General features: G+C 58.8%; 1 protein-coding gene across 3 annotated transcripts; it reads right to left on the reverse strand.

Annotated features, from left to right (window-relative positions):
- Window positions 1-235: 235 nt before the first annotated feature.
- WNT4 (Wnt family member 4) lies at window positions 236-26575 on the reverse strand. 3 transcript variants are annotated; one of them, XM_028486024.2, is made up of 6 exons: window positions 26445-26575; window positions 10878-11113; window positions 8338-8493; window positions 1764-1895; window positions 1525-1667; window positions 236-807 (listed from the first exon to the last, which is right to left on the reverse strand). In XM_028486024.2, the coding sequence occupies exons 1-6, from the start codon at window positions 26519-26521 to the stop codon at window positions 340-342; spliced, it is 1212 nt and encodes a 403-aa protein (XP_028341825.1). In that variant the 5' UTR covers window positions 26522-26575; the 3' UTR covers window positions 236-339. The 3 variants fall into 3 exon arrangements, with proteins under 3 accessions (XP_028341825.1, XP_028341826.1, XP_023981509.1); XM_028486025.2 differs by lacking the exon at window positions 8338-8493 and having other exon boundaries at window positions 1764-1853; XM_024125741.2 differs by lacking the exon at window positions 8338-8493.
- Between the last annotated feature and the right edge of the window lie 272 nt (window positions 26576-26847).

Genomic DNA, 26847 nt, shown 5'->3' on the forward strand with positions numbered 1-26847 from the left:
TGGCTGCAACACTTCGTTACCCACCTTAAGTCTGCGAGAGGAAAAACAGGTACAGGTAACAAGTGAGTGGTCAGCAGTGGCCACATGTGGGCAGCCAGAGGCATGAGCAAAGTCCCTTTGGTCAGTGGCAGCCACAAAGGCCCAGGCTTCCGGGAGGCCCCAGTTGGTGCCCTTGGGGTCGCCTGCCTGGTTCCGGCAATAAATAACATGAGGACCCAAAAACCAAACCAAAACAAAAAATACAACCAGTATCTTTTGGGGTGGGTGGTGCGGGACTGTTTAAATTATCGGCCTTCCCTGGGCCACTAGGTGGTTGCTGGGCACAGGGCTGGGCGGCGGTCACCGGCACGTGTGCAGCTCCACGAGCCGCTGGCACTGCCGGCACTTGACGAAGCAGCACCAGTGGAATTTGCAGCTGCAGCGCTCGGCCAGCTCTACCTGTGCTGTGTGGAAGCCGCGGCCGCAGCACAGCAGCTCACAGCCGTCGATGGCCTTGGACGTCTTGTTGCACGTGCGGCCCCTCGTGCCCAGCACGCCGCTGCGCGTGTCCTGCTCGCAGAAGTCCGGGCTGGGCTCCAAGTACACCAGGTCCTCATCTGTGTGCGGCTTGAACTGCGCATTGCGCGGCACCAGCGCCCTGGAGGAGCCCACACGGCGTGGCTCCACCTCCGTGGCGCCGTCAAACTTCTCCTTCAGCGCGTGGCCCACCTGGCGGAAGGGCGGCACGGCTCGCCAGCACGTCTTTACCTCGCAGGAGCCCGACACCCCGTGGCACTTGCACTCCACCCGCATGTGAGTCAGGATAGCCTGCGGGGGGCGGGGAGGGGAGAGGGGCCATCAGGAGATGTCAGGGGAGGCGGGGGAGGGGCTGCTGGGGGGCGGACGAGCCGGGGCAGGGACGGGGGCATGGCGCAGAATTGGACAAAGATGTAGGGTCCTGCTTCCTCTGTATTGAGCTCCTGCTGTATGCCATGGTGGGCTGGTAAGCTGTGTTGGGAACAAAGATACTGTCCTTGCCCTTGGGGCACTCGGAGTTGATGGAGGAGAGACATGTTAAAGGGCAGTGTCATACGAAACCGTGAAAAGTGACGTGTTGGGGAAGAACACGGCTGCATTGAACCTGCACAGGAACCTCGAAGAGTAGGTACTGAGATAGCAGATGGTATTGTAGTTAAGCACACAGTCTTCGCAGTGACACGGAGAAATCCTAACCCCGCTACTTGTTAGGGGGGTGTGTGCGTGACAAAGGGGGATGGAGACACACCTGTGTGCACATATATGTGTGGGTGGGGGCGTGTTGGGGGACGTGTGTGCTACACTGGGGGCCGCTCACACCGTTCTGTGATGCCAGCTTACCTGTCCGCCCCCTCCCCGTGCCCCCCGCCCCATAGGAGGTGCCTGGTACCGGCCAGAGCCCAACAAGTGTTTTCTGAGGGGCAGGTGGGTGGGGGAGAGCGTCTGGGGACCTTGCCGAGCCCGGCCTTTCCCGGCCGGCCGTGAGGGCGCTAGGGCCGCATGCACTACCTTCCTGCCGGCCTCGTTGTTGTGGAGGTTCATGAGGGCCCGGCTGGACGAGGCCCCCTTGCTCCTCTCCCGCACGTCCACAAATGACTGTGAGAAGGCCACGCCGTAGGCGATGTTGTCCGAGCATCCTGACCACTGGAAGCCTGGGTGGGGAGGGCATGCGGGGTCCGCGGGTGAGTGAGGGCCCGGGCCCCGGCCCCTGCCCTGCCACGCATGCCCTCCCCACCGCCCGCACTTACCCTGTGGGCTGACCCCGTGTACCGTCCGGTCACAGCCGCACTTTTCCAGCTCCCCACTGCTGCACGCCCGCGTCACCGCAAAGGCCACACCTGCCGAAGAGATGGCGTACACGAAGGCCGCCTCCCGAGTCCCTGTGGGAGGGAGGCAGAGGGGGGGCAGGGCTGGGTCCAGTGCTCCTCCCCGCACCCTCCTTTTTAGAGGAGAGGCGTAGATGGGACTCCTGAACCACGGAGGACCGGGGAGAGAGCAAGGCAGGCTGACTCCCGGGGGGCCGGAGTCACGCCGTGCTGGCGCTTATTCTTACCCACCAATGGCCAACATACTTACACACGCCAGACACTGCCCTGCGGTCTTCACGTGTGCTGGTCATTTATCCTCCCCGCACCCGTCAGGTGAGTACAGTTATTATCCCCGCTTTCAGAGGGATTAGCCAACTTGTCCCAGGCCACACAGCATGGGGTTGAGCAGCCAGATGGTCCAGCTTCAGTGCCCGGAGCACCGTCAGTTACTGCTCTCACAACCTCTCCGGCAGGTTAGAGATGTTAACGTCATTTTATGAGAGACAAGACAGGCGTGGGAGAGGTGAATTAACTTACCAAGACCTCAGAAGTAGCAGGCTGGCCTGTCAACCCAGCTCTTTTTGTGCCTATTCCCCAGCTGGCCCCTCTAGGCTCTGATGGGGTCCCCCGCCCGAAGAACCTGCCCCAGCCCTTCCTGCTGAGGCTCGGCCCATTTCTGAGACCACCTTGCTTCCTTATACCTCTAAGAGTAAACTGTAATGACAATGGCCCCACCGCTTACCAGGATCACTGCTGAAGAGGGGATGCCCTCTACCATCGGAAGCTTTATCTGTGCCCATTTCACAGATGGCACAGTGCAGGTTTGGGGAGGGGACGTGGGTCGCAGTCGTCCAGTCAGGAAGTGATAGAACCAGGACTCAAACTCCGGTCTGTCCGCCTCTGCTGCCTGTCTTTCCCTTCCGCCCCATGACTTCTTGGTGGTTCTATTTTGGTGCCTGCCCTGTCTCTTGCCTGAATGGGTGTTTTTATCCTCCTAGGAACTGTGCCTCAGGGGGTGTAGCTGCTATGTAGCCCCTTTCTGGGGGTGTGGGTGGTGGGAGGGAGTGTCTTTGTGTGTGGTGTGTGTGTGTGTGTGTGTGTGTGTGTGTGTGTGTGTGTGTGTGTGGGGTGTGTGCACACGGCTGGCTGGGTGTGTGACCAGACGGGCCCTGCTCCTCTCTGGGCCCTGTGAGGGCCTCTGTGTGCCCGTGACTGTCCTTCTGTCTCTTGCTGGAGTGTCTGTGTCCACAGGAGCAAAGAGGGGAGGCTTTGGCCTCGTGGTTGGCAATTACCTCTGTGACACCCAGGCCGGTGCTCTCGGCTGCCCTGGGGAGCAGTCGCCGTGGTCAGACAGAAACAATCACCTCCTCTGTGCCCGTGTCTGTGGACAGGCAGTGGAGGCCGAGCGCTGGGGCTGGGGGCAGCTCAGGCCCCCATGGCCCAGGACGCCCTGTTCTCGGTTCGGCCCTTGAGCTGGGGATACTGCCCGCCACCCACTTCCTACGGCCCACCCTCTGCCCTGGCCTGGACACTTTGGGCCGGCATGAGGGGGCTTGGCTGGAGCCACGGGGGCCTTGACAGCCTGAGATGGAATCCTCTCCAAGTTAATCGAGGTTAATAGCAGGATCATGTTGGTTGGTTTTGTGCTGTGGCCGCCCAAAGAGAGACGACTTTAGTTTCTGGTATTTCTGGTATTTCCAGGCCTGAACCAGCACAAATCTTTGCCCCAAAGACCAAGGGGGAAGGGAAAGCAGGAGATAGTAGAGTGGATGGGACTGGCAGGGTGGCCCCAGCTCCTGGCCTGGCATGTTCCTTTCTCCTCTGCTTCTCTGGGCCCTCAGGCAGCCCCTGGCCTGCCCCAAGCTCTGGGCCCACCTCCTCCCCTGAGCGCTAGTAGCCTTGGGTGCAGGGCTCCCTGTGAGGTGGCTCAGGGAGACCCCTGCCTCATCCCCAGCCAACACCCATCCACCAGGACTATAGGCCCCCTTGTCCTGGCCTCGGGAGCAAGGGCGCTATAGTTCTCTCCATTTGGGCCTGAAGGAAGAGGTTCTGGAAGGAAGATAATAACGTGAGCTAAAGCTTAGAGAGAGCTCACTCTGTGCTGGGCACTGTCTGAGCACTTGACATAATTTATATACTCTTCACAACAACCCTGCGAAGTAGACACTTTTACTCCCCATTTTACAGATAAGGAAACTGAGGCACTGAGCCATGAAGCACCTGTCCAAGGACACCCAGCCAGGAAGTGGTGGAGCCAGAATTCGGACTCAGGCAGCCTAGCTCCAGAGTTTCAACCTTAACATGATCCTGCCGCCCGGAGCCCAGAGCCTGGAGCCCCCAGGAGTATACAGCCCATCTCTTCCCACCTCCATGTGTGAAGCCACGAGCTGTGGGACGTGTTCAGTTCCTTTTGCGGGTTCTTCACTGGGGCATGGTGACCAGTGGGCCTGTGCTCAGCACAGGAGGCCCCAGAAGGCCTGAAGAATGTGGCTGAGCCACTGTGTCCCGAGAGCCGATGGCAGTGGCTCCTCCAGCCTTTTATGACTGGCCCTGGGTCCCGATCCCTTGACTACAGGGCTGTGGCCCCTCCTGGCTCATCCCCTCTGCCCGGCTGGAGCCTTGCTCACCAGTGGGGCACCTGGCAGAGACTGCTGAGAGGCAGAAAAAGGATTGTGCTGTGGCTGTGAGGGTGGCAGAGGGGAGTTCCCCAGCGACCTGTTCGATAACTGCTCCCTGGTCTGGGGGTTTGCCTGTTCCAGCTGCAGGGGGAGGACAGTCCTGACTTTGTCCTCCTGGGACAGCAGAGCCGGCCAAGGGAAAGGCAGAGCTCTCGAAGGTGCTAGCAGCTGCCCTACAGCCTCTGCCTTTTCCATAATGCCATTTGCCTCATTGCACACCCAACTCCTTTCTTCCTGCTCTTTCTTCTTCCCTGGCTCCATTGGTCTAAATCCCGAGCGTCCTCTAGGTCCCGCGTCACTGCCATCTTTTCCAAGGTGCTAAGGCTGCCTGGGGCTGGGAATTCAGAGTTGTCCTGGGGCTCCAGTGATAACTACCCTTTCTGAGGGCCTACGATGTGCCACGGCCTTTCCATGAGCTCATGGCGACCTGAGCAACCAGCTCTCTCCAGCTCTGCTCTGTGGAGGAAAAAGTGAGGCTCAGGGGCTTGTCTGGGGTCCCTCAGCTAGTCGGTGGCCAAGAGGGCATTGGAACCGCGGCCTGCCTCACTTGAGGCCAGTGCTCTTCTGAGCACATCACATGCGCTGTCTCCCCGGATGCTGGATGGAAGGACATTTGAGCAGGAAGGAGTGTTTGGAGGAGAAACAGATGAGGCTGAGTTGGGCTAGAAAGGAAGCCACAGGCGTGGGGATCCCCGGGGCATCAGGCAGGTGTCCTGATGGCAGTGTCATTCCGAGCATAACTTACATGTTTCCAAAGCAGACCCAGCGGGAGTCCTCTGGAGGTGGGGCAGGAGAGGCACGGCCTTCTGAGAAAGTCACTGCCCTTGTCCTCTCCCCATCCCTGCCCCCAGCCTGCCTTTCCAATTTCCTTTGCTCTCTTGTCTGCAAAGGCTCACCTTTTCTTGAAACCACCTCCAGGAAGCCTCTTTGGATTTAAGAGACAGTGTAGGGCAGGGGAAAGAGTAAAGGTTTTGGAGGTGGACAAAGCCGTGTTAAGACTCTTACTAGTGCAGTGACCTTTCCCAGTTCTAACTGGGAAAGTAACGCCGGCCCAGCAGGCCAGGCCCTGGCACTTCGGCACATCCCTCCCGCCATCATGGATTCCTGGGACCCCGGGTGCTCTGGCTGGCCTGGCCTGCCCTCCCCACGCAGTCAGAGTTGGACTCGGACTGTTTCACCTTCTAAGTGTCTTGTGTGCTTGTCTGCAGCCAGACTGGAAGCTCCAGGGGCCACGCTCTCCCTCACCACCTCCTCTGCCCCCCTCGAGCCCAGTACAGAGCTTGCAAGAACAGGCCTTTCCCAGCTCCCTGGAGACAGAGGCGGGTATTGGGAGGAGCGTGGATGCTCAGCCTGGCAGGCCGGAGATCTAGTCCTGGCTCTGCCACTTCCTGAATGTGTGATTTCAGTTTTTATGTCCATAGAATGGGGCTGACAATAGTTCTGACCTCTTCAGGTGGGTATGGAAGTCTAACGACATAGAACATGGGAAGTGCTTAGCCACTGGCCTGGAGTAGGTGCTTGAGACATAGTAGCTACTGTGAATGTTATTGTTGGGTGATTAATGCCATTTTATTCATTCGCTAACAAATATCGGTAGGGCACTTACCCCCTGAGGGCCACTTGTCCACATATTTGCCATTGGGCTAAAAGCTTCCTTAGCACAGAGACACCTCCTCCCTCACCAGACGTTTATTAGCCATCTGCTGTGAGCCAGGCCCTATGCCAGCACGAGGGAGACGGAGGTGAGTCTGTCCTCAAGGAACCCCCAGTGCAAAGTGTCTCTGGGGTAACCCCTCCCCAGACCTCCTGTGATGTATCTGATGGCACCAAAAGCTGGCCTGAGAGGTCCCCAGAAGAAAGGCATGTTGTCACCCTCACTGGGTCCAAAGTGATGCCAACATTGAGGACAAAGGTGAGAGCACAGGTGTTAGGGAGTCACAGCCCAGGACTGAAAAGCATCTACTTCTTAGATCCAGCCTGAAGTTACTGTCAGTCAGGTGCCCTGAGGTTAGACACGCGGGGACTGGAAACACAGCCTGGGCTGAATCCTCACTTGGCTACGACCAGTGCACCACATCACCTCCCGACATGGCAGCCAGAGCCCAAAGGGGCCTCAGGGCTCGTGGAGTCCCCTCTCTCGGGACAGGGACACGATCAAGCTCACAGAGCGAGGTGTGAGAAGGCAGGGGAAGGCTCAGCGTTGTCTACGGGTGGAGGGGAGCAGGAGCAGAGGCGTCTGCATTGCCTTCCCCACCTCGCCCTGTCCTGCTCGGGCCAGCCCACTCTGAGACCCCAGCACAACCTGCTCGCGGCCACACTGAACTTTCGTCAGACTCCCTGGCCTCTCCCTCCCACCCTCAAACCCTCGTCGTTCATTCCAGGAACACTTATCAGTTACCTACCTTGTGCAGGTGCTGCCCCAGGCACAGGGATTAAGCAGTGACCAAACCGCACAGAGCCCATCCCACATCTGGCCCTGCACGCCTGCTCAGCCAAGAACCACCGGCTGCCCCATTCCTGGCTGCCCCCGATGCCAACTTCACCAAATTTCTGGCAGGTTCTCAGCCTAGAGCACACAGTTTGGCCCTGACTTACACACTGTCCTCACCAGTCACCATTATGTCACCGTCTGTCTTGCCTCTGTAGGCCAGGAGCAGGGGGTCTCCACTGCCCGGGAGGGGAGGGGGTGCGGGTTGGAGCTGAACGGCCTCGGGCAGTGCTGGCCATAAGAGAGCTGCTCCCACCTCCAGGTGCCCTGCGAGTCAGGCAGGCCTTTGGAGACATCATCTTTGAATCCTAATGGGAAGTCCAGGAGCTGGGGCCTGGGGTTGCCCCGCCCCCCCCCCCTCCCTGCCGCCCGCCATCCAGGGAGGAGGATGCTGAGGCTAGGACAGGGGATGGACCTTGCCCGGGGTCTCATGCCAAGAGCCGGCAGGTCCCGGATCTAGGTGCATCACACCCTCTGCCTGCTGGGCCTCCTATCTCAGCTGTAACGTGGGAACAATACTACACACTCGGACTTGTCGTGAGGGTGGTCGGATGCAAGGCACACCGAGGAGGCCCTCAACAAATGGGGCTCCTTTTCTCCTCCAAGTATGGCCTGGCTCCTGGAGGGATCTGTGAGCAATTACCTTTCCAGGTCTGAGGTCAGGACCCCAGCCAGGCAGCCCATGAATGCGGGCACTGGCCTAGCCCCCCAACCCCTAAACCTGGGGGCTGTGAGAGAGGCCTGCCCAGCCGGCTGCTGCCCCAAATCACAGCAGCTGGTGAGGACAGATGGCTTTTCTGGGGTCAAGGTCCACCCTAAATGGTGACGCCCCTATGAGGTAAGCACACGTGCAGGTCCCACTGACAGGTGAGGATACCGAGGCTCGGAGGAGTGAGGTCCCTCCCCCAAGGTCCTGCTGCCTGTGCTCTCCCCGCACGGCCTCATCAACCCTGGGCCCTCCGAGAGCAGCACTGTGGCCTCGGGAGGGACAAGTCCCGTCTCTTGTTCAGTGGAGATAAATTGAGACTTTTCCAGGAGGAATTTTACTAGGGAAGAAAACGGAAAATGCAGAAGTGAGGGGATGGACGAATGGAAAGAGTTCAGACTCCTCCAAACACGACTGCCCTTGCCTGGCACGTGGCTGGCTTGGCGAGTGCCTGCCCTGACTCAGCCCCGAGGAGACTGGATGCTTGACCAAGTCACTTGGCCTTTAGTCCACAGCATGTTCCAGCCAAGCCTGGTAGGATTCTCAGCATCTCCCTGAACTTGATGAGCTGGGGCCGGGCCCCCTCCCTGGTTCCTGGTGCAAACACAGGTGAGGAAAGCACCTCTCGACGGGGTCCCTCACCTGCATCAGGCCGCACTGACCCATGCCTCCCCTCTTCTGCCCCTTGGGTCCTTGCCCCGACTTGCTCTCTGCCACTGGATGACATCCCTTGACTGTCTCCTCCTTGCCAGGCTCTGCCACGTGCTGGGAAACTGGTAAATGAGACATTACCCTTGCCTTGGAAGAGTTCAAGGTTTAGGGATGGAGGAGTGGGGAGGGGGAGACAGGCATCACAGTTCAGTGTGAAAGGTGTAATGAAAGCCACGTGGACACAAATGGTTTAGACAGACGTGTGTGTGTGTGTACACGTGTGTGTATTAAGGGAGAGAGAGAGTGAGAGAGAAAGGAGAGAGAGGGAGAAATTGATAAGTCAAATGGGTTAAAATGTAAACAGCTGGTGAATCTAGGTAAAGAGTATATGGCAATTCTTCACAGGAAAAACTGAGCTCATATATTCAGAGAACAAACTGGTGGTGCCAGAGGCAGAAGCAGGGATGGGGGGGTGGGCAAAATGGGTGAAGGGGTCAACAAGTACCAACTTCCAGTTATAAAATAAATACGTCATAAGGATGTGATGTACAGCTTAGTGACCATAGTTAATAATACTGTATTGCATATTTGAAAGTTGCTAAGAAAGTAGATCTTGAAAGTTCTCACCACAAAAAAAAAAATGTTTGCAACTGTGTGGTGATGGATGTTAACTAGACTTACTGAATCGTTATATTGTACACCTGAAACTAATATAATATGTCAATTATACCTCATTGAAAAAAGAAGAAAATGAAAGTAGCTGACCGAATAAACCCAATCACATAGAGTATTTTTTTAAAAGAGTATATGGGAATTCCTTGTACTATTTTTGCAACTTTTCTGTAAGTTTGAAATTATATCAAAACAATTACCAAAAAAAGGGGAAAAAACCCCAGCGTGAACAAAGAGCTTTGGAGCCCAGTGGAAAAAGCAACCACCTGCTTGCAGGAGCTGGGCAGACTCGAGGAGGGAGCTGCTGAGCTGGTGGAGAAAGAAGGTTGGGTGTTTGGGGGTGGAGGAAATAGCATGTGCAAAGGCACGGGGGTATGAAGGGCCTGGCACATGTAACCCTGCCAGTCTATTCATCAGTCCACCTAAAACACGGAACACCTACTGTGTGCCAGGGGCTTCCTGTGCCCAGGGTCTGCTGTTTGAGCCTAGTGTCTGGGCCTCATCAGACAGACAGCCCTGGGTCCTCGGCAGGGGCACCGTGGTCCCGGGAGGGCCTCCACTCCCAGGCCGCTCACTGGGCCTTTGCTTCTTCTCCGAAGCAGCAATGTTCAGTCATGCCAAGCATAATCGCGCCTTTTTGGCCCCTGCCAACTCCCAGGAGAATGGCTTCCAAATTTCTATCCCAGTTGGTTTCCAACAACATCCAAATGGTTTTGCCACAAGCCCAGCAGCCCTCGCTGTCCAGGACCACAGGTGCCAAAACAAAGGTTGGCCCAGGAACGCTTTCCTGCTGCCTGAGCAAGTCAAGGGGTCTGTGGACTAGTGTCAGTTTCACACTCAGGAAGTAGAAAAAGAGGCAGCTGGTTTAGAGCGCTCCCTCGAGGGCAGCGGCTTGACCCGGTGACCTCTTAAGGAGCCTTCCAGCTGCATGGAACGTTCTCTATGCCCTGGCCCATCTTCCTCTGGCTTGATGCCTTCTCATATTTCTGGTGTCAGCCGAGGACCCACTCCTTGGGAAAGCTTCCCCTGAGCACCCGCCCTGGCTGGGGCAGGGGTCCACCCTTGTGCTCTCGAGGCTCCTGTGTCCCCTCTCTTCGTGGGTAAGAGCAAGACCCTGGAGCTGGACTGCACGGGCTCAAGTCCCGGCTTGGCCACTTTTTGGTTCTATGACCTTGGGAGAGTTACTTAACCTCTGTGTGCCTCAGTTTCGTCATTTGCAATACGGAAGCCTATCTCAAAGGGCCAGATGAGTTAATATCACTTAAAGCACTTAAACAGTGTCTGGTCCCTAGCTGGTGCTACAGGTGTGAGAGCCACTGCCCCTACTGAGGTGTCATCGTTGCCTCAACTGTGAGCCCAGGAGGACAGGATCTGGGTGCTGCTCTTCTCGGGGACTCAGGGCTGGGCAAGTAAGGCTCAACATGGTTCGTCAAAGGTACAGACGAACGAGATGCGCTTGCATAGGTGAGGCCAGTGCTAAGGTAAGAATAGCACGGGGCTGGGGGGCTGGAAGCCCACGTCTGAATTCTTTTCTGCTGTTCACCCTCTGAGGAGCCCCGAGCAACTCCGTCCTTTCCCCTGCCTGAGCCTCAGTTTCTGACTCTAAAACGGGATGGTGGCTCCGGGACTGAAAACACGGCACATCGTATTGTGCTGCACAGCCAGAGAACAGCATCCTCCTCCGTCGGCCCTCCCACAGGGGACTGCCGCCCGCTGGGTCCTGCCCGCTCCCATGCCTCCATCTGCATCCTGTGATGAGTGATGGACCCGTCAGGCCACTCACGAGCACATGATTCCCCACCCCAGGAAACAGTGGTCCCTTCCGGGGTCCCCAGCACCCCCGCGAGCCCCTCCCTCACCTTGCGTCACCACCTTGCCGAAAACAGGCAGCGAGTCGAGCGTGGAGCAGTTCCAGCGCCGGTTCCGGAACTGGTACTGGCACTCCTCGATGGCGAGCTGGGCGCCGCGGCGCACCGAGTCCATCACCTCCAGGTTCCGCTTGCACATCTGCACCTGCCTCTGGATCAGGCCCTTGAGCTTCTCGCACGTCTCCTCCTCCGAGATGCTCCCCACTGATGACAGCTTGGCCAGGTACCTGGGGAGAGGGGGGTTGGGGATGGGGGTGGGACGTGATGCTGAGCCCCTTCCCTCCTCCTTCCACGCCCCAGCTGAGACCACGCCCTGCCCAGGTCTCTGGGAGCCAGTTTGTACCAGGGATGGGTTCTGGAGGTCGGCTTCTCTCTGGATCCAGTGACAGCCCTCCTGCCTGGTTCCCAGGGCCAGAAGGGGGGAAGTGCTGTCTTGCACAAGGCCTCCATCTCAAGTTAGCCAAAGCAGGGAGAGCACTGGGAGGGCGGCTGACAGGCCCCCGTGGGATCCCTCCCTGCCTGGGTGGCCCCTGCACTGGCACCTGTGCCCTGATGTTACCCTAGACCTCGCCCATGGGCTCCGAGCCCTTCATGTCGAAACGCCCTCTAGACGGGAGGCTGGAGCCGCTGTCTGCCCTGGTGTGTCTTTTTCCCCTCCCAAGGCAGAGACCCCAGTGACCTAAGCCCACCTCTGGCTACAAGGTGACGATCCTCACTGTCAGCCACATCCCAGGGCCACCAGGCAGAGACCAGCGTCACTGCTGTAGCACTTAGGACAATAAGGGCAGTGAGGGCTGGGGGGCTGGGGATGGTGCTGGGGGAGGGGGCTTTGAAAACAAAGTGTGCCATGCTCTCCCCTCAGCCCCTGGAGTCTTTCTAGCCAGAGAACGGGGCACCAATGCTTGCCCCACCTCACAGGGTTATGGCGAGGATATACAATCCAGATGAGATAGCTTATGTCAAGGCACTCTGGGGCCAGGCATACGTGGGAAGGGGCTTTACTGCATCGCATTCCTTTCAGCAGAGGACAGAGAGCACTACTGTTGATTGGACACCTACCGTGTGCTGTGCACGGCGGCGGGCACTTCTTCCTGTCGCCAGCTCACCCCAAATCTATGAGGTGACACTTGTTACGACCATTTTATGGATTCCAAAATAAAGGCTAAGAGGGTAACATGCCCAAGGTGACCCAGGTAGCAAGTGTCAGAGCCAAGCTTCAAACCCCTCCAAACCCCATGGGCCTTTCCCCTGCCGACCCCCTCCGTGAGGGCCCTGGAAGGCTCTGCCCTGTCTAAGGACGGCCACTTTGGTTTTGGTTTTTTTTTTTTTTTTTTTTTGGCCGTGCTGCGTGGCATGTGGGATCTTAGTTCCCCGATCAGGGTGCGAACCCGCGCCCCCTGCATTGGAAGCATGGCGTCTTAACCACTGGACCACCAGGGAAGTCCCTAGTGACGGCCACTTTGCAATCTGGGCCAGGAGGCAAGGGGGCCAGGAGTGAGACACACAAATACTCACCGGGGTGGGAGCAGAGCTAGGGAAAGACCCTGTGAGGAAGAAACTGGTTTTTCTCTCAAGGGAAGGGTGTGCATTAACAGAACACCTACTAAGTGCCAGGCATGTTTCAGAGCACTGAGATGACCATCAAGGTCACCCCACTTGTAGGGGCAGACCTGGGTTGGAGCCCGGGTCTGGATGACCCTGAGGCCTGTGCTCCAACCACTGCCCCGCAACCTGTCCCCTCACCCCATCCCAGCGTCCCTGGCCAGGGCCCAGTGCACACAGTAGGCACACAAGTAGCAGCCTAATGGTGGAAGGAGAGCTGAGTGGTGACTCTGGAAGGCCTCCTCTCCCTCCCCTGCCTCCCTTTCCCCGCTCTTCAGTGGGAGATGCACCTGCCACCTCCCAGGGCAGGCAGGGCTGCCTGGCGCTGCCTTCCAGATTCTTGGAGGAGCGGCAGGGTGCACAGAATCACAGCCTTAAGGAATGTTCCCTGACAGGTGGTCTGGTCTAGACTCCTTATTTTACAGGTAAGCTCAGAGAAGGAAAGGGGCCTTCCCACCACCTCCCAGCAGGAGACTCAGACCCTGGCTCTACCCTCAGCCTCAGCCCCACAGATCGGGGGCTCTGAACAAAAGCAGAGCAAGTGTCCTACTGCCCCAAGACCACAGTGAACCAGCCCAGCAGCCCAGGTCTGCTTGATGCGGGGGCAATGGCTCTCTGGGTGGTAGAGGTGAAGATGCCAGCGCATCTTTATCAGGGAAGCTGCACAGATTTCTTGTCCGAAGAAGGACAAAGGCCACTGCTCTCTGGGACTCAGTTTTTCCACCTGTAATGTGAGGGGGAGACCACCGATTGTGGCCAAGTCAGGGAACTGTTGTCAGGCGCTAAAGGGATCCTGTATGTGAAGGATGGTCTTACGTGGGGCCTCAGGCAATGGGGCAGGAACTCGACATCTGTTTACTTAGTGAAGGAATGAATAGATGCATGGTACCCAGACAGAAAAGCACACAGAAAGTCTAGTAAGATATGGGAGATTTTTAAGACAGTGACAATAAGAGTAGTTAACTTGCATGTCCCTTAATCAGTAAAGCCTAAGACTTTACTTACATGTTTGCATTTAATCCTCCCAGCAAGCCAATGAACCCCCATTTAGAGAGGAGGAAACTGAGGCACAGACAAGTTAAGGACTTTGCTTTGTGTGCAAGGTCAGACAGCTAGTAAAGGCAGAGCCAGGACTTGAACCTGGTTTTGCCCGACTTCAAAACCTTTGGTAGAGACAATATTCTTTTATGTGGCTCAAGGACTCGAACGTCACCCGTGGGCAGAGGCTGCTGGGAGCTGGGTTCGTTTGACCTAAGGATGCGGGCCAAGGTGCAGTTGGTGGGCCGCCTGCGGGTTGCTGAGCTCTCCACCCCCGGGGGGTGTACAATCAGCAGCTGGATTCTATTTGTCAGGCACGTGGGCTGGACCAGAGTGACGGTTCTCATATCTGGCTGTGCATCGAAACATTTGTGGGGTTTGATGAAAGTGCAGGTGTCTGGGCCCCACTCCAGGCAGGGCTTGGTGGGCATCTGGGCTTTTCACACGTTCCCAGCAGCAGCTGTGAAGCCAGGCTGGCAATGGCCTGGAGGGCACTTTAGGGGAAGTCTGTGAGTAACCACTGGGGATGCTTTTTTCTAAGTCCCAAGGAATCTGATTCTGGGACCCTCTTTCCTCCTCAAAGCTGCGGGGCCTCTCTGCGTCTGGCTTTCTTGATCTGGCAATCCCACAGGCTGCTGTGAGAAACTGATGTGATTTGACGTGGCTGGTGCATCTGGCTCTCGGCCGGCACATCTTGGGTGCGCCGTAGCTGTGAGGATCTCGCCCTTCCCTGGCAGCTCGGGCTGGTGGGAGGTGGGTGGTCTCGGGCTGAGGCAGTCGCACCTCCCCTCACTTTTCCTGAATTCCTTGCCTCCCGGGAGCCTCACAGCCTTCTCTACCAGGTCCTGTCCAGAGGATGCACAGAGGCTGGTAGTGTCCCGAAGAGGCCTGGGCAGAAGCCTGAGCTTCTCAGAAGGGAGAAAAGGGTGGGAAGGTGGCTGGGGGTCCGGGGAGGGTGTATCTGCAAGGGGAGGGGGCTGACTTGGCTCCTCTGCCCTACCTAGGTGCATCCCCCGCCTCTGCCAGCTACGGAGCTAGTCCCACCTGGCGCTCTTGGCCTGCAGGGGGCACCAAGAGCCCGGCTACTGGCCGTGGGCCAGGTCCACGTTTGGGAAGCCACGGGTGAGGGGACTAGCAACTGGGCCTAAAGCTGGATCCTCTCCTGCTCAGATGCCAGAGTTGGCCTCTAGGAGAAGGTGGGGCCCCCTATTCCCTCTGTGACATGGGGGCACAGAGCTGACCTGTCCCCATCTCAGCCTCTTGCTCCCTCTGTGTCCTGCCAAGGGGCCAGGTGGGGCTGTGCTGGGCCCTGGCTTCTGTGTTCATGGCAGGGGTTCTCTGGGCAGGAGGAACCAGCTGGGGAGGCCTGGCTGAGCCACCAACCCACTGTGGGACCTTGGGCAAGTCCCCGCCCCATTCGGAGCCTGTCTCCTCACGGTACCATAAATGAATGGGTCTGTGTCAGAGTCCGCTGGGACGGGGGGTGGGTTCAAGCCTCAAAGTTCCCCTGGCCCCATGCCAGGCGGATAGACGGAGCCCCTGCCATCGAAGAGGCGTGAGATGGGCCTGAGGGGCCACCCACCCCCGCCTCCCGTAAGCTCAGGACTCAACGAGGGACACGGGCTGAAATAACAGTAATAGGGATTTAGGGGTGAGCTGCTGGCCTGCCGTGGGTGTGAGTCACTGGGACAGCTTCCAGGAAGAGGCTGAGAACCCTCTTCCGCTGAGGAGTGTCCCTGCCCCCAAGGTTGGCACCGATGCCCACCACCCCCAGCCCCTGCCTTCATCTGGCTCCACAGCTGTCCCCTTTCTTGCCACAGGAGGCATGGCCCCAACTCACCCTGGTTCTCTCAGATCCCAGGGTCTTGCCTGGGAAGGGCTGGGTATCAGAACTGGAAATGGAACTGGGAATGGAGTGGGGAGAGTTAGGACCCCAGGCATCACACGCCCTTGCCCACACTGTTTGCTCGTTCTGGTACCTGGTTAGGGTGCCTGGCCTCATTTTACGGATGAGCAAACTGAGGCCCAGAGAGGTGGAGTGACTCCCCAGAGTCACACAGCTAGTGAGTGGCAAAGCTGGAATGCAAACCCAGCTCAAACTGGGACCTCTCTTTCCCCTGTACCCTGGTTGTGGATCTGCCTTGTTTGACAGCTGCAGGGGGCTAACACCACCCTCGGTGTCACGTCCAGTCCGTGGCCTCCTCGATGCCTAGCACAGGGTGTGGCACCTAGAAGGTGCTCAATACATGCTCGCAGCCTAAATGGATGGCTCTGTCCTCACTAGGTCCCCTCTGCTCCCCTCCTGGCAGAGTGCTCAGGGTTGGGGGCAGGGCGGTGAGGGGAGAAAGTGGAGGCTCTGTGGCTTTTTGGTCTGCTGAGGACTTGGAGACTCTTAGGGACAAGGTCCAGCTGGTTCCAGGGGCCTCAGGAATCCCCTCTCTGCACCCTCAGGTGGCTCAACCTTTCCTCCAGAGACACGCGTGCCACTTGCTGACCTGGAGCCCGGCCCGGCTCACATGTCAACTGCACAAGCCATTCCTGGAGGAGACCAAGAGCCTGGGAGTGTGCGGGGGTGCTGACCGCGTTGGGCTGGGCCGGCCTGTGGAGGGCCTCGGCCATCCCTGCTTCTTCTCTCATTCGGGTTGCATCGCCCCGATTCAGGCTTCTTCCTGCCACTGCTGAGCGCAGGCTTAGCCATTTGCTACCCGCTGCCCCGGCCACGCAGGACTCCAGCCACAGCCGTGCCATCGATCAGGTTACCCCCCTCAACCCCGGGCCGCCCCGCTGCCAGGCAGCTCGTGCCCGTCTTCTCCAGCGGGGGCTCCGGTCCTTCAGGCTCCTCCCAGGAGGCCCTCCCCACGCCCGGCCCGTGCCTGCAGCCTGCGAGGCTGGAGGGCCCTGGCCCTGCCAGGGAGATCAGATCCTCTCGGCCACCTGCTGTTTTCATTAGAAACTAAAATTAGCTGGGCTTGTCCCAAGCTTTTCCAGGTTTGCTTGCTTTTTAAAAAAAATATACAAATTCCTAGAGGAAAATCCGCACCTCTTCGCGACTCCTGCCGGGCCCTTGCTCTGCGCGTCAAGAGGACAGGGGACGGGAAATAGCTGGAGCGTTTGGGAGGCCAAGCAGATCAGCGTCGTGGGTCCTGGCCCCATGGTCTCCAGGTGGGGGCTGGGACGCCAGCCCAGGCCTCTCTACCCCCTCCCTCTGGCCTCCCCACCCGGCCGGGCCACATTTAGAGCCTCCTCAGGAGCGGTCGTGCCTGCCGGCGACACCAGGGAGGAAGGAGGCCAAGCGGCAGGAGGAGGAGCCGGAAGGAAATGAGCCCCTGATGAGCCGAGAGCCGCCTGGGGAGACGTGGCCGGGGTGCGGGCGAGAGGGACCCAGACCCATCCGGGACTGTGCGCTCGTGGCAGGTGGGGAGCGCCTCGTTCCCCAGGAGCCTTCCACACCCCCAGTTGTTCTCAGACCTTTGAGGGTTTCTGTACCCGTGGTCTTAGCCTCCTGCTGTTGTCCTCTTCCCTACAGTGTCCCGGTCCCGGAGACTCTTATCCCTTCGCGTGGCAGGCGGCACGGTGCACTGTGCAGGAGAGATGGACCGTCTGGGTCAGCGTCCCATCTCTGTGTTACTGAGGCAAGAGAGGGAACATCTCTGAGCCTCAGTGTCTTCACCTCTAGAATGGGGAGAAGAACAGTTCTGATCTCAGGAGGCTTAAGTGAATTAAATAGTCACATAGTGGTCACTCTTCCCCTGCTGGCCACAGTACTACATAATGCATCATGGTCACCACCATCATCATCACTGCCCTCTCAAAGCCTCTTCATAGTCCATTGAGCTGGACCCTCTGCTGGACCCCAGACACTTCTGCTCATTTGTCTTCTTTGGCTTGGTTCCATCAGCTCTCTTCCACCTGGGTTCCCAGCCTGGTTTTCAGCTGAGCACTCCGGACGGCAGGGCACACGCCCGCGGGGCACAGTGGATCGCTTCAGCCTTGATCCCAAATGTCGATTTCTCTTTTTTTGTTGGCCACGCAGCATTCAGGATCCTAGTTCCCTGACCAGGGATCGAACCCGTGCCCCCTGCAGTGGGAGTGCGGAGTCTTAACCACTGGACCGCCAGGGAAGTCCCCCCGGCTGTAGATTCTTGAGAGTCTCCGGACGGAGTATGCAGAGTTAGAGAACGTGTTTCCAGTGATTCTGGCCCATCGGATGGATCCTCCAAGGACTGGGAGTATGAGGGATGGGGGAGGGGGGGGTCCTGTTAGGAGATCAGGAGCTGGGACACTGGGGCGAGGAGGGCAGGGACAGTGGGGATCTAGGACTAGCTCAGCTGTGCCCAGGGGACTTGGAAACCGTTCATGGGACTAGATGACTAGAAGAAAGGGACCTCATGTCCCTTGTCACTTGTGCTCTTCAAACAACAGCCACATGCTTTACTATATCCTTATATGGATATATATCCATATATCCATGCAGGGTTGTCCAGGTGGGTATCATCCCCTCCATTTTTAAAAAAACAAATTTATTTATTTTACTTATTTATTTTTGGCTGTGTTGGGTCTTCGTTGCTGCGCACAGGCCTTCTCTAGTTGCGGTGAGCAGGGGCTACTCTTTGCTGTGGTACGTGGTCTTCTCACCGCGGTGGCTTCTCTTGTCGCGGAGCACGGGCTCTAGGCGCACGGGCTTCAGTAGTTGTGGCTCACGGGCTCTAGAGCGCAGGCTCAGTAGCTGTGGCGCACGGGCTTAGTTGCTCCGTGGCAGGTGGGATCTTCCCGGACCAGGGCTCGAACCCGTGTCCCCTGCATCGGCAGGCGGATTCTTAACCACTGCGCCACCAAGGAAGCCCCATCCCCTCCATTTTACAGATGAGGAAACTGAGGTTCAGAGAGGCATGTGTTCAGGGCCGTATCAGTGGTGGTCAGGATTTGAAAACAGGTCATACTGGCTCCTAAGCCTGGGCTGGCTGATCAGGCTCCAGAGATGGCCCAGGGCATCGAGGGCATGATGGTTTGGCATCAGTGGACAATGATTTGAGGAAGGTGGTCTTCTTCTTCGACTGATGAGTCTTTCTAGAGCCCCATGTCTCTTCTGAACTGTGGTGAAGGCACCTTTCAGGGCTGCTTTCAGGAGTGAGGGGTGCTGGGGAGGGCAATGTCTCAGGGGTTATGTGGCTGCCTGGACAGCATCTGGGCTGGTGGTCTCTGCAGCTACTCAGGCCATGGAAGGAGTTGCTGTCACTGGCCTGAACCCGCTGGAGGGGCGGCCAGCGAGGAGGGGCTGGCCTTGGAGACATTCCCAGTGGTGGTGGGGTGGCGGGTGCTGCCTCCACGCCACCTTCTTCCCAGATGTAGCCTAACTCTAGAGTTCTCAACGCCCAAGTCACGTTCTCTTTGTCCCCAGTGCATTTCCCCAGCTGGGGGGAAATGACAGCCTCCTCTGGAGCCCAAGGCCCCACTCCTGTACCTTAGGGTGCTAATTCCCCCCCTACCTGTCTCCTGGGATCCCTAGCTCCCTTTACTCCCCATCTGCAGAAGCCAAAGCACTTGTATTTTCCGTCTCTTGACATCCCAGTTTCCATTATTTTCAGCTCCCTGTATGTCTTTCCTGTCCCCCACCTCTTATTTGGGAGCCCCCCCCCCCATTTCCCATCTCACAGTATTTGTTCCCAGGGGAGCTGGTGGCTGACTCAGGGCCAGGAAGTAGCCACTCAGACCTGAACTTGGATGGTTCCAGAGCTGTGCCAGAGGCGAGAATTTCTCTTCTCTCTCTGGGGCAGGTGTGCTTGTGGGGTGAGTGGGTGTCGAATGTAAGGCACTTCCTCACCTTGCCTTGCCCCCCTAATTTACCAGCAGAGAGCTTCTCCCTTGCAAAGGCCCATCCAACCCTCGTCCCCAGGGTGCCTTTCTTGCCCTTGGAGCCATCGAACAATTGAACTGTCCTCCCTAGCTCGGCCGAGGGAGCCCTGGCCATGAGGACCCTCCCTGTATGTCTTTCCTGTCCCCCACCTCTTATTTGGGAGCCCCCCCCCCATTTCCCATCTCACAGTATTTGTTCCCAGGGGAGCTGGTGGCTGACTCAGGGCCAGGAAGTAGCCACTCAGACCTGAACTTGGATGGTTCCAGAGCTGTGCCAGAGGCGAGAATTTCTCTTCTCTCTCTGGGGCAGGTGTGCTTGTGGGGTGAGTGGGTGTCGAATGTAAGGCACTTCCTCACCTTGCCTTGCCCCCCTAATTTACCAGCAGAGAGCTTCTCCCTTGCAAAGGCCCATCCAACCCTCGTCCCCAGGGTGCCTTTCTTGCCCTTGGAGCCATCGAACAATTGAACTGTCCTCCCTAGCTCGGCCGAGGGAGCCCTGGCCATGAGGACCAGGGACGGATGGGGAAGCTGCATGAGCTGTCCAGGGCCGGCGCTGGCTTCCTGGGGTGAGGCTCATGCTCTGGTGGCTTCAGGTTTCTAGCGAGTTCCTTGGCCTTGGTGCACCCCTTCTAAAGGCCCAGTCCTGGGAGAGCCTGTGGCTGAGCCCGCACGCCCACCCCAACAGGGCAGACGGGAAAACCTTGGTTCCTCCCTTGTTGCTCAACACCTCCAGCAGAGATGACTGGCTAGGTGTATGGGCTGCAGCTCTGCTTTCACCTGCTGCAGGGAAAGTTCTGGAAAGACAGTCAGGAGACCTGGGGTAGAGTTCCAGCTCTACCACTAATATGCTCTGTGACCCGCAAGTGCCTAGCACAGTGCCTGACGGAGCGTAGGTCTGGACAAGTAAGTGCTTGACATGACTGACTAGGGCTTACCAGGCACTCACTCTCCTGCTTGGAGGCTCTGTGTCCCAGGAGGGGGCTAAGCTGATCACTTCTGAGAACCCCTCTGACTCTGATGGCTGTGATTCCGCCCTCTATGCCTGGGGTGCCAGGACAGCTGGGCATCACTGACTCAAGAGGAATACCCTGCTGTCTCCAGTCCTTGGCAAAGAGTTCCTGGGACCCAACACTGCGATGATATGACTTGTGTGTGAACAGAGTGAGAAACAGGGTCTGAAAGCACCCTCCAGGGTCACAGCAGGAAAGAGGCCCCTCTAGTTTCATCAGCAATTTCATGCTGCTCCCAATGGGCCGCTCCAAAGTTCCCCCGTGAACTGCAAGCTGTCAGGAGGTTCCTTCCCTCCCGGGACACATCCCTCCCTCCTTCCACCCTCCCCACTCAGACTCGCTTCTCAGACCAGGTCCCCTCTGCTGCGGGGGTTCTGACTTGGCCAGGGAACTTTTAAAACAGAGTTTGGTTTCAAGTTTGCCAGGAGATGGGGGAGGTGGAGAGGGGTTTGGAGCGGGGAAGGGGGAGCTAGAGGGCGGGGGGTGGGGGTGGGGGTCACGGCAGGGAGCGTGCCTTCTCCCGGGTTTGGCCGAATCACAGAAGACGCAGTTCAGGGCTCAGAGATAAAACCTGGCAACTCCTGTAGAAATCTGGACAGCAACCATGGGGTCGCAGCTTCACCTCCCAGCTGAGTTTGCTGAGCAGCTCTTGCAAGCTCCTTTGGAGCGGGGGTGACTGGGGTGGGGGCAGCTGTGACGCAACCCCCACCCCCATCAGCGGCTCCCTGGCCAACTCCGTGCCCAGCTGGCTCAGGCCAAGCCCTTCTTCCCAGAGGGAGGAACAAGAGGAGGAGCCGTGGTACAATTGCTCAGCTCTCCAAATGCACCCACAGGGCCCGAGTTGGGCGAGTTCCAACAGGTTTGGGGAGCACTGTCTTGTCAGATGCTGAGTTGCTCAATTGCTAATCCAGGGTTGAGGGAAGAAAGTCAAGCCACAGCAGACAGCTGGGTCGTGACTGCTGCCTGAGCAAACCCCTCGGGCAGAGCCTGGTCCCGGGGCCCTGGGAGGAGGGTGAGGGGAGCTAGCGCTTAGCCTGGCTCTGAGCGGGTGGCCTGGCCGGGAGCTGCGGGCCAGGGCAGCGCATCTGCCGGGTGACAGCCACACGTCCTGACAGCCACTTTGGCACATCTTAGCATCACCTGAGGCTCATGGCAGGTAGGGCAGAGCCTCCCTCCCACTCGCGAGGTCTCTGAAAGTGGGGCATGATGGGACAGAAACTTACAACCCCCTGGAGCGAACAGGCCTGTCCTCCCTTTGATTATCAAATGTTGTTGACTGAGCACCTACTACGTGCCAGACATATGCCAGGCACTGAGGCTGCTGAGCAGTGTTGATGCCAGAGCCTCGGCCTCCAGAGGTTTATAACCTTGTAGAAGGAGCCACGTTATTAGACCGTAGTTATATACAATACGAGACAGTGCTATAGGCAGGGGATAAAAACCGAAGAGATCTGGACATGTGAGGGCAAGTCTAGTCCAAGTCCTGCTTCTGACGTGCGGAATGTCCTTGGGGAAGTCACTGCACTGCACCTCTGGGCCTCTGAAGTGGGGCTGAAGAGAATACAGACTCCCTCCTCTGAAGGGGGAGGGGGAGAGGTTATGTGGTTCTCATAGGGCAATGGCTGTGAAAATGCTTTGTCAGCCACCCATTCTCAACCAGGGGTGATTTTGCCCTCCAGGGGACGCTTGGCAACGTCTGGGGACATTTTTGGTGGTCACCTGGTTGGGCGGGTGCTACTGGTGTCTAGTGGGGAGAGAGGCCAGGGATGCTGCTAAACATCCTCGAGTGCACAGGACGGGCCCCAGATATCGATGGGGGATTTGAGAAATCCTGGTGTAGACTGTAAAGAGCTGTGGGTGCGTAGTGATTATGATTCAACGCCCAGAGCCATGGGAGGTGATCCAAGGGGGTGGGTTTTTGCTATTTAGAAGGGAGCGAGGGATCCTTTATAGCTGGAGACTAGGCTGACACTTCTTGGGGGAGACAGACCACACCTTTACCTGTGGGGCTGGCACTGCACATCTTGGCTGGCTCTGCCCACACCTGGTCCAGCAAGTTGCACCCAGAGCGCCAGGCCTCACTCTGCTCACGGGCAGGGCAGTTACACGCCTCTGCTACGTGAGCAGGCACATGGGAGCTTGGCCCGGAGACAGCGGTGCACACCCGTAGGGAGTCAGATCCAGTGCGCAGGGAGATGCCTCCCCCAGGGGCACCGAAGGGCACTCCCAGCAGCAGCTCCTCTGGCTGGCAGGGTTTGCCCGGGAGCCCGGCTGGTCCCCCTGGCTCGGTGAGGCTCTTGTAGGGGCCCTGGCTGAAGAGCAGGGAGGCAGCAGCCTAGGATCCTACCTGTGTGACCTGTGTAAGATCACAGGGTCTGGACAGCACAGTCTCGGGTAGATGGTGCTTGGCGGCAGCAGCCTGAAGGCCCGTCCCCTCCATCATCTCTGTAACCAGGGGCACAGCTCCCCCAGTTCAGTGACAGCTGCCCTCCACGTCCTGCAGCAGCCATGGCTGCAGTTTCTATCGCTGTGCCTGGCACTGTTCTCAGCATGCCACACGCGTGGGCTCTCTCTGGCCTCATCACCCCCAAGCATGGGTACCATTTTACAGATGAGGAACCCGAGGCTCCGAGAGGTTGAGTAACATGTCCAAGGTCACTACTCTTGTCAGTGGCAGACCTGGGATGGAACTGCATACAATCTGTCCTAGCCACTCTGCTGAACTACCTTTGAGTGCAGCACAGGCCCCCTGCCCTCGCCTACTGGGCCTCCGCTGGGGCCCCAGCGTAGCGCATCCCTGCCTTTCTTCAGGAAACCCACAATGATGAAACTTTAGTTTATCTATTCTCTAACTCTTCCAGTACTTCCATTTGGGGTTCAGAACGATCTGCTGAGGATTGTGGCCCAGAGGGAAAAAGAGGCCCATCCAAGGCCACCCAGCACTGGGGACCAAGCTGGGACTGGAACCCTGGTCTCCCGACTTCCAGCATAGCCCCAGTGCCGGGGGGAACATTCAGAGACATTTATGAGCCCAGGTCTGTGGCAGAGTGCAGGCCTTCCACCGATGGACTGTTTTTAATCCCTCCATCCCTCCCTCGGTGGGAGCTGCCACAAGCTGTCAACTCACTCCTGGTGCCAGACACAAGTCTAATCAACAGCTTCCAGCTTCTCTGGGCTTGCCCAGGCCTCAGGCTGCAGAGCCCTCCCATCTCCAAGCTCCATCCTGCCCAACAGCTGCACGCAGCGGGACACCTGGCCTCCCCTCCAGGCCACCCGCCCTTCGGAGACAACAGATAGCACTGGCTCTTGCAACCGGCCAGCCAGCCGACCCTGGACGGAAGCCTGACTCCAGGTATTGGAAGGGGAGTGGACACCCAGGCCTTGCCCCTCTGAGAGCGCTGCCAGCCATCCTCTTGGGGCCAGACCTCCAGCGTGGCTCACACTTGAAAAGACACAGTGCCAGCTACCATGCCTGGATGGACATCTGCCCGCCAGAAGCTTTTCCTTCTAGAGGTAGCTTTTGGGTCAGATGCCTCTGTCATTTACTAGCTAGGTGACTTGGGGCAGTTACCTCTGGGATCCCCAATTTTCTCATATGTAAAATGGGATTCAGACGTTGTCAGGATTTAGATAGTACAGGGGGAGCTACTATAATCATTATTGTCATGATTCTACAACCTCCAGGCCAAGTCCCCCCCATGACCGCTCTAGCTCACACTCAACTCTTTCCTCTGAGAGCAGCAGCAGGTTCATGGTCTCATCCATTCGTGATCTGCTTTTATCTTGTCTTCCTCTTGGAGACCAGGCTGTGACATCTATTTCCCCCAGAGCTGGACCAGTCCCTGGCCTGGGGATGGACCCTGTCTTGGAATGTGCCCAGAGATCTCTTCTCCATCATAGCCTCTCTGGTTTGGCAGCGTCCTGGGAAGCCCCTTGTTCTTCCTGCCTTGGGCTGAGCCGAGAGACCCTTGGCTCGAAGCCCAGGGTGGAGCAGGAGTGAGCTGGGTCATCCAGAGACCTGCTTCGTGGCAACCTGAACCATCACGGCTGCAGAGAACAGGTTTGCCAACCTCTCTTCTCTCGAGAAGGCCGCCCCTCCTCACCCGCCGCGCCCCCCCCCCCCCCCCCCCCGCCACGGCGCAGCACGAGAACTGAGCTGTTGGAATTCCCCATGGTTTGCGTGACCCAAAGCTGGGGCTGCCTCCCTGGCTGGGATTTCGGGCTGGGATGTGGCTGAGGGTGGGTGGCGACACCACCTGGGCCACACTGGCTCAACCTTGGGATGGCTTCAGGGAAGGGCGTGTGTCACTGGCTGGGAGTCAGAGCACCTGGGTTCAGTTCTCAGCTCTGAGTTTGAGCAAGTAGCTTCCCGTCCTGGGGCCTCAGTTTCCTCATCTGTAAAATGAGCCAAAATGCTAGATGCTCTTGAAGGACTTTCCACTGTGGATGTCGCGCTCTTTCCCGACGGCCTGGGTCAGACCCTTGAACTGCCGCCTCCTCCTCTGCCTTTTAGTAGCCTTCAGCCCTGGGCCGGTCATACCCAGTTCTTGCTCACGCTTGCTTTGGAGACCCCGGCTCTGAACCCATGCTTTCCAGAGTCAGCTCCAGGGACCCCGGACTTCCCCAAGTCCAAATCAGCTCCCCTCCTCGGCTCTGCGACCCAGGCCCCTCTCAGGGGGATGGCCTACTGGGGGTAGTGGGAGGGAGGTGGTGGTGCCCTGGTTTCTGTACACTTTGCCACTGCCCCTGAAGTGTTAATCGAATTCAGTCTCCAAGAAAAACAAAAGCTCCGCAGCCACTTCAGCCTGCCTTGGAGTCGCTCACTCTTGCTCTCAGAAACAGCTGGGAGAATTCCACATCACCTCCGTCCCCCAAGCCCTGGGTGGCTCTGACCCCAACCAACACACTCCTTCCAGCCTGCGGGGCCCTGGCGGCTGCAATGACCTCATAGCAACAGCCATTGGACACTCGGGGCAATTTCATGGGAGATATTTGTTCTTTGGTCTTGATGCAGAGAGAATTTTTTTTCCTCTCCTGCTGTCTCCATGGAAACCCCGGCGACACTGTTGGCTATCCCCCTTCCCACCTCATGCTTTTCAGATCAATATTGGAGCTTTTGGCTCCCCACTGGCTGCCCACAGCCGATGCGGGCAGAGCTCTGGGCAGAAGGAACTGGGACCAGAGTTAAGCCGGGGACTGGGGGAAGGGTCACTGAGGGAGACGAAGAAGGGGCCCAGGGTCCTCCTGCTTCCCTGTTCACCCACTCATGGCAGCTCATCCTTTACAATCCCCCCACCCACCCCGAGCCAATCTTCCCAGGGAGCCCCCTGAGCCAGGCCCAGTCAAGGAGAAACAGACAGGTCATCAGCGGTCACTACCCCTCCCTCCTTAGGTGAGACTGAGGGAGGTGGAGGGCTGCTCTGCTCTTTAAGGTCTGGACGGAGTTTCTTCCTGCCCCAGGGAGAACCAAGGCCGTCCAGCGTCGGCTGCGGTCTCTCGGATGCCGGGCGTCCCGTCCCTTCCCCTCCTTCTCTCCCGGCTCCCGCCCCCCCATGCAGAAACAGGTCTCTGCACGCCTCCAGCCCAGCCCGCAGCGCCGCGCGGGGCAGGTCGGCGCGGGGAACTCGCCCCTGGACTTCTGGGGATTAACCTGTTATTAGGAGCCAGGGTTCTTTCCCGTAATGGGCTTCCTCGGCGACCTGTCAGCCCCGCCGGGTCTGCGCCCCGCGCCCGGCACCCCACGCCGGTCGCGGTCTCGCTCTCGCACCCCTTGCGCTCTCGGGCTCCCGAGGCCGCCTAGGGGTGAGGAAGCCGCCGCCACCCTTGCAGCCTCTGGGCTGGGACGCGGGCACAGGGGTGTCCGGAGGGAGGCCCGGGCGGTGTCGGCGGCAGTGCCGAGGGCGAACGAGCCTCGCGTCCCGCGGCCGAGGCACCTGCCGGGCGCCCCCGCGCCTGCTGCCCCGCGCTGCCTGGCACCGACCGCTGCCCCCGGGGCCTGCGCCGCCCCGCCCCGCCCGGCCCCCGCCCGGCCCAGCCGGGTCCCGGCCCGACTTACAGCCAGTTGCTCGCGGCGGCCGAGAAGACGGCGAAGACCAGGAGGCGCAGCGAACGCAGGCACGAGCGGGGACTCATGGTGCCGCCGCGGGCGCCCGGCCCCGGGCAGCGGCTGCGGCCGCTGGGGGCCTCCCGTCGGGGCGGCAGGTGGGCGCCCCGCGGGCGGGCTGGGGCGCGGCGCCGGGCGCGGGCCGGGGCGCGCGCGCGGCGGGGCTCTGCCTCCGTGCCTGCCGGCAGCCCTGCCCGCTGCTGCGCCCGCTGCCCGGCGCGGACCAGACTGTCAGCGCCGCCCCAGAGCCGGGATGCGGCGACTGCGGCGGAGGGAGGCGGGCGGCCGGGGGGGCGGGCCGGGGGCGGGCCGAGGATGGGGTTACCTGGGCGGGCCCAGCGGCCCGGGACACCCC

Source organism: Physeter macrocephalus, unplaced genomic scaffold, assembly GCF_002837175.3.
Source record: "Physeter macrocephalus isolate SW-GA unplaced genomic scaffold, ASM283717v5 random_558, whole genome shotgun sequence".
Lineage (NCBI taxonomy): Eukaryota > Metazoa > Chordata > Mammalia > Artiodactyla > Physeteridae > Physeter > Physeter macrocephalus.

What these genes read in the sequence shown, in the direction of transcription:
- WNT4 (XM_028486024.2), bottom strand. Translation starts at nt 26,521, where the DNA reads ATGAGTCCCCGCTCGTGCCTGCGTTCGCTGCGCCTCCTGGTCTTCGCC. An exon ending in GCCGCCGCGAGCAACTGGCT is followed by an intron (nt 11,114 to 26,444) that starts GTAAGTCGGGCC and finishes CCCTCTCCCCAG; the next exon opens with GTACCTGGCCAAGCTGTCAT. An exon ending in CGGCAAGGTGGTGACGCAAG is followed by an intron (nt 8,494 to 10,877) that starts GTGAGGGAGGGG and finishes AACTCTTCCAAG; the next exon opens with GCAAGGGTAATGTCTCATTT.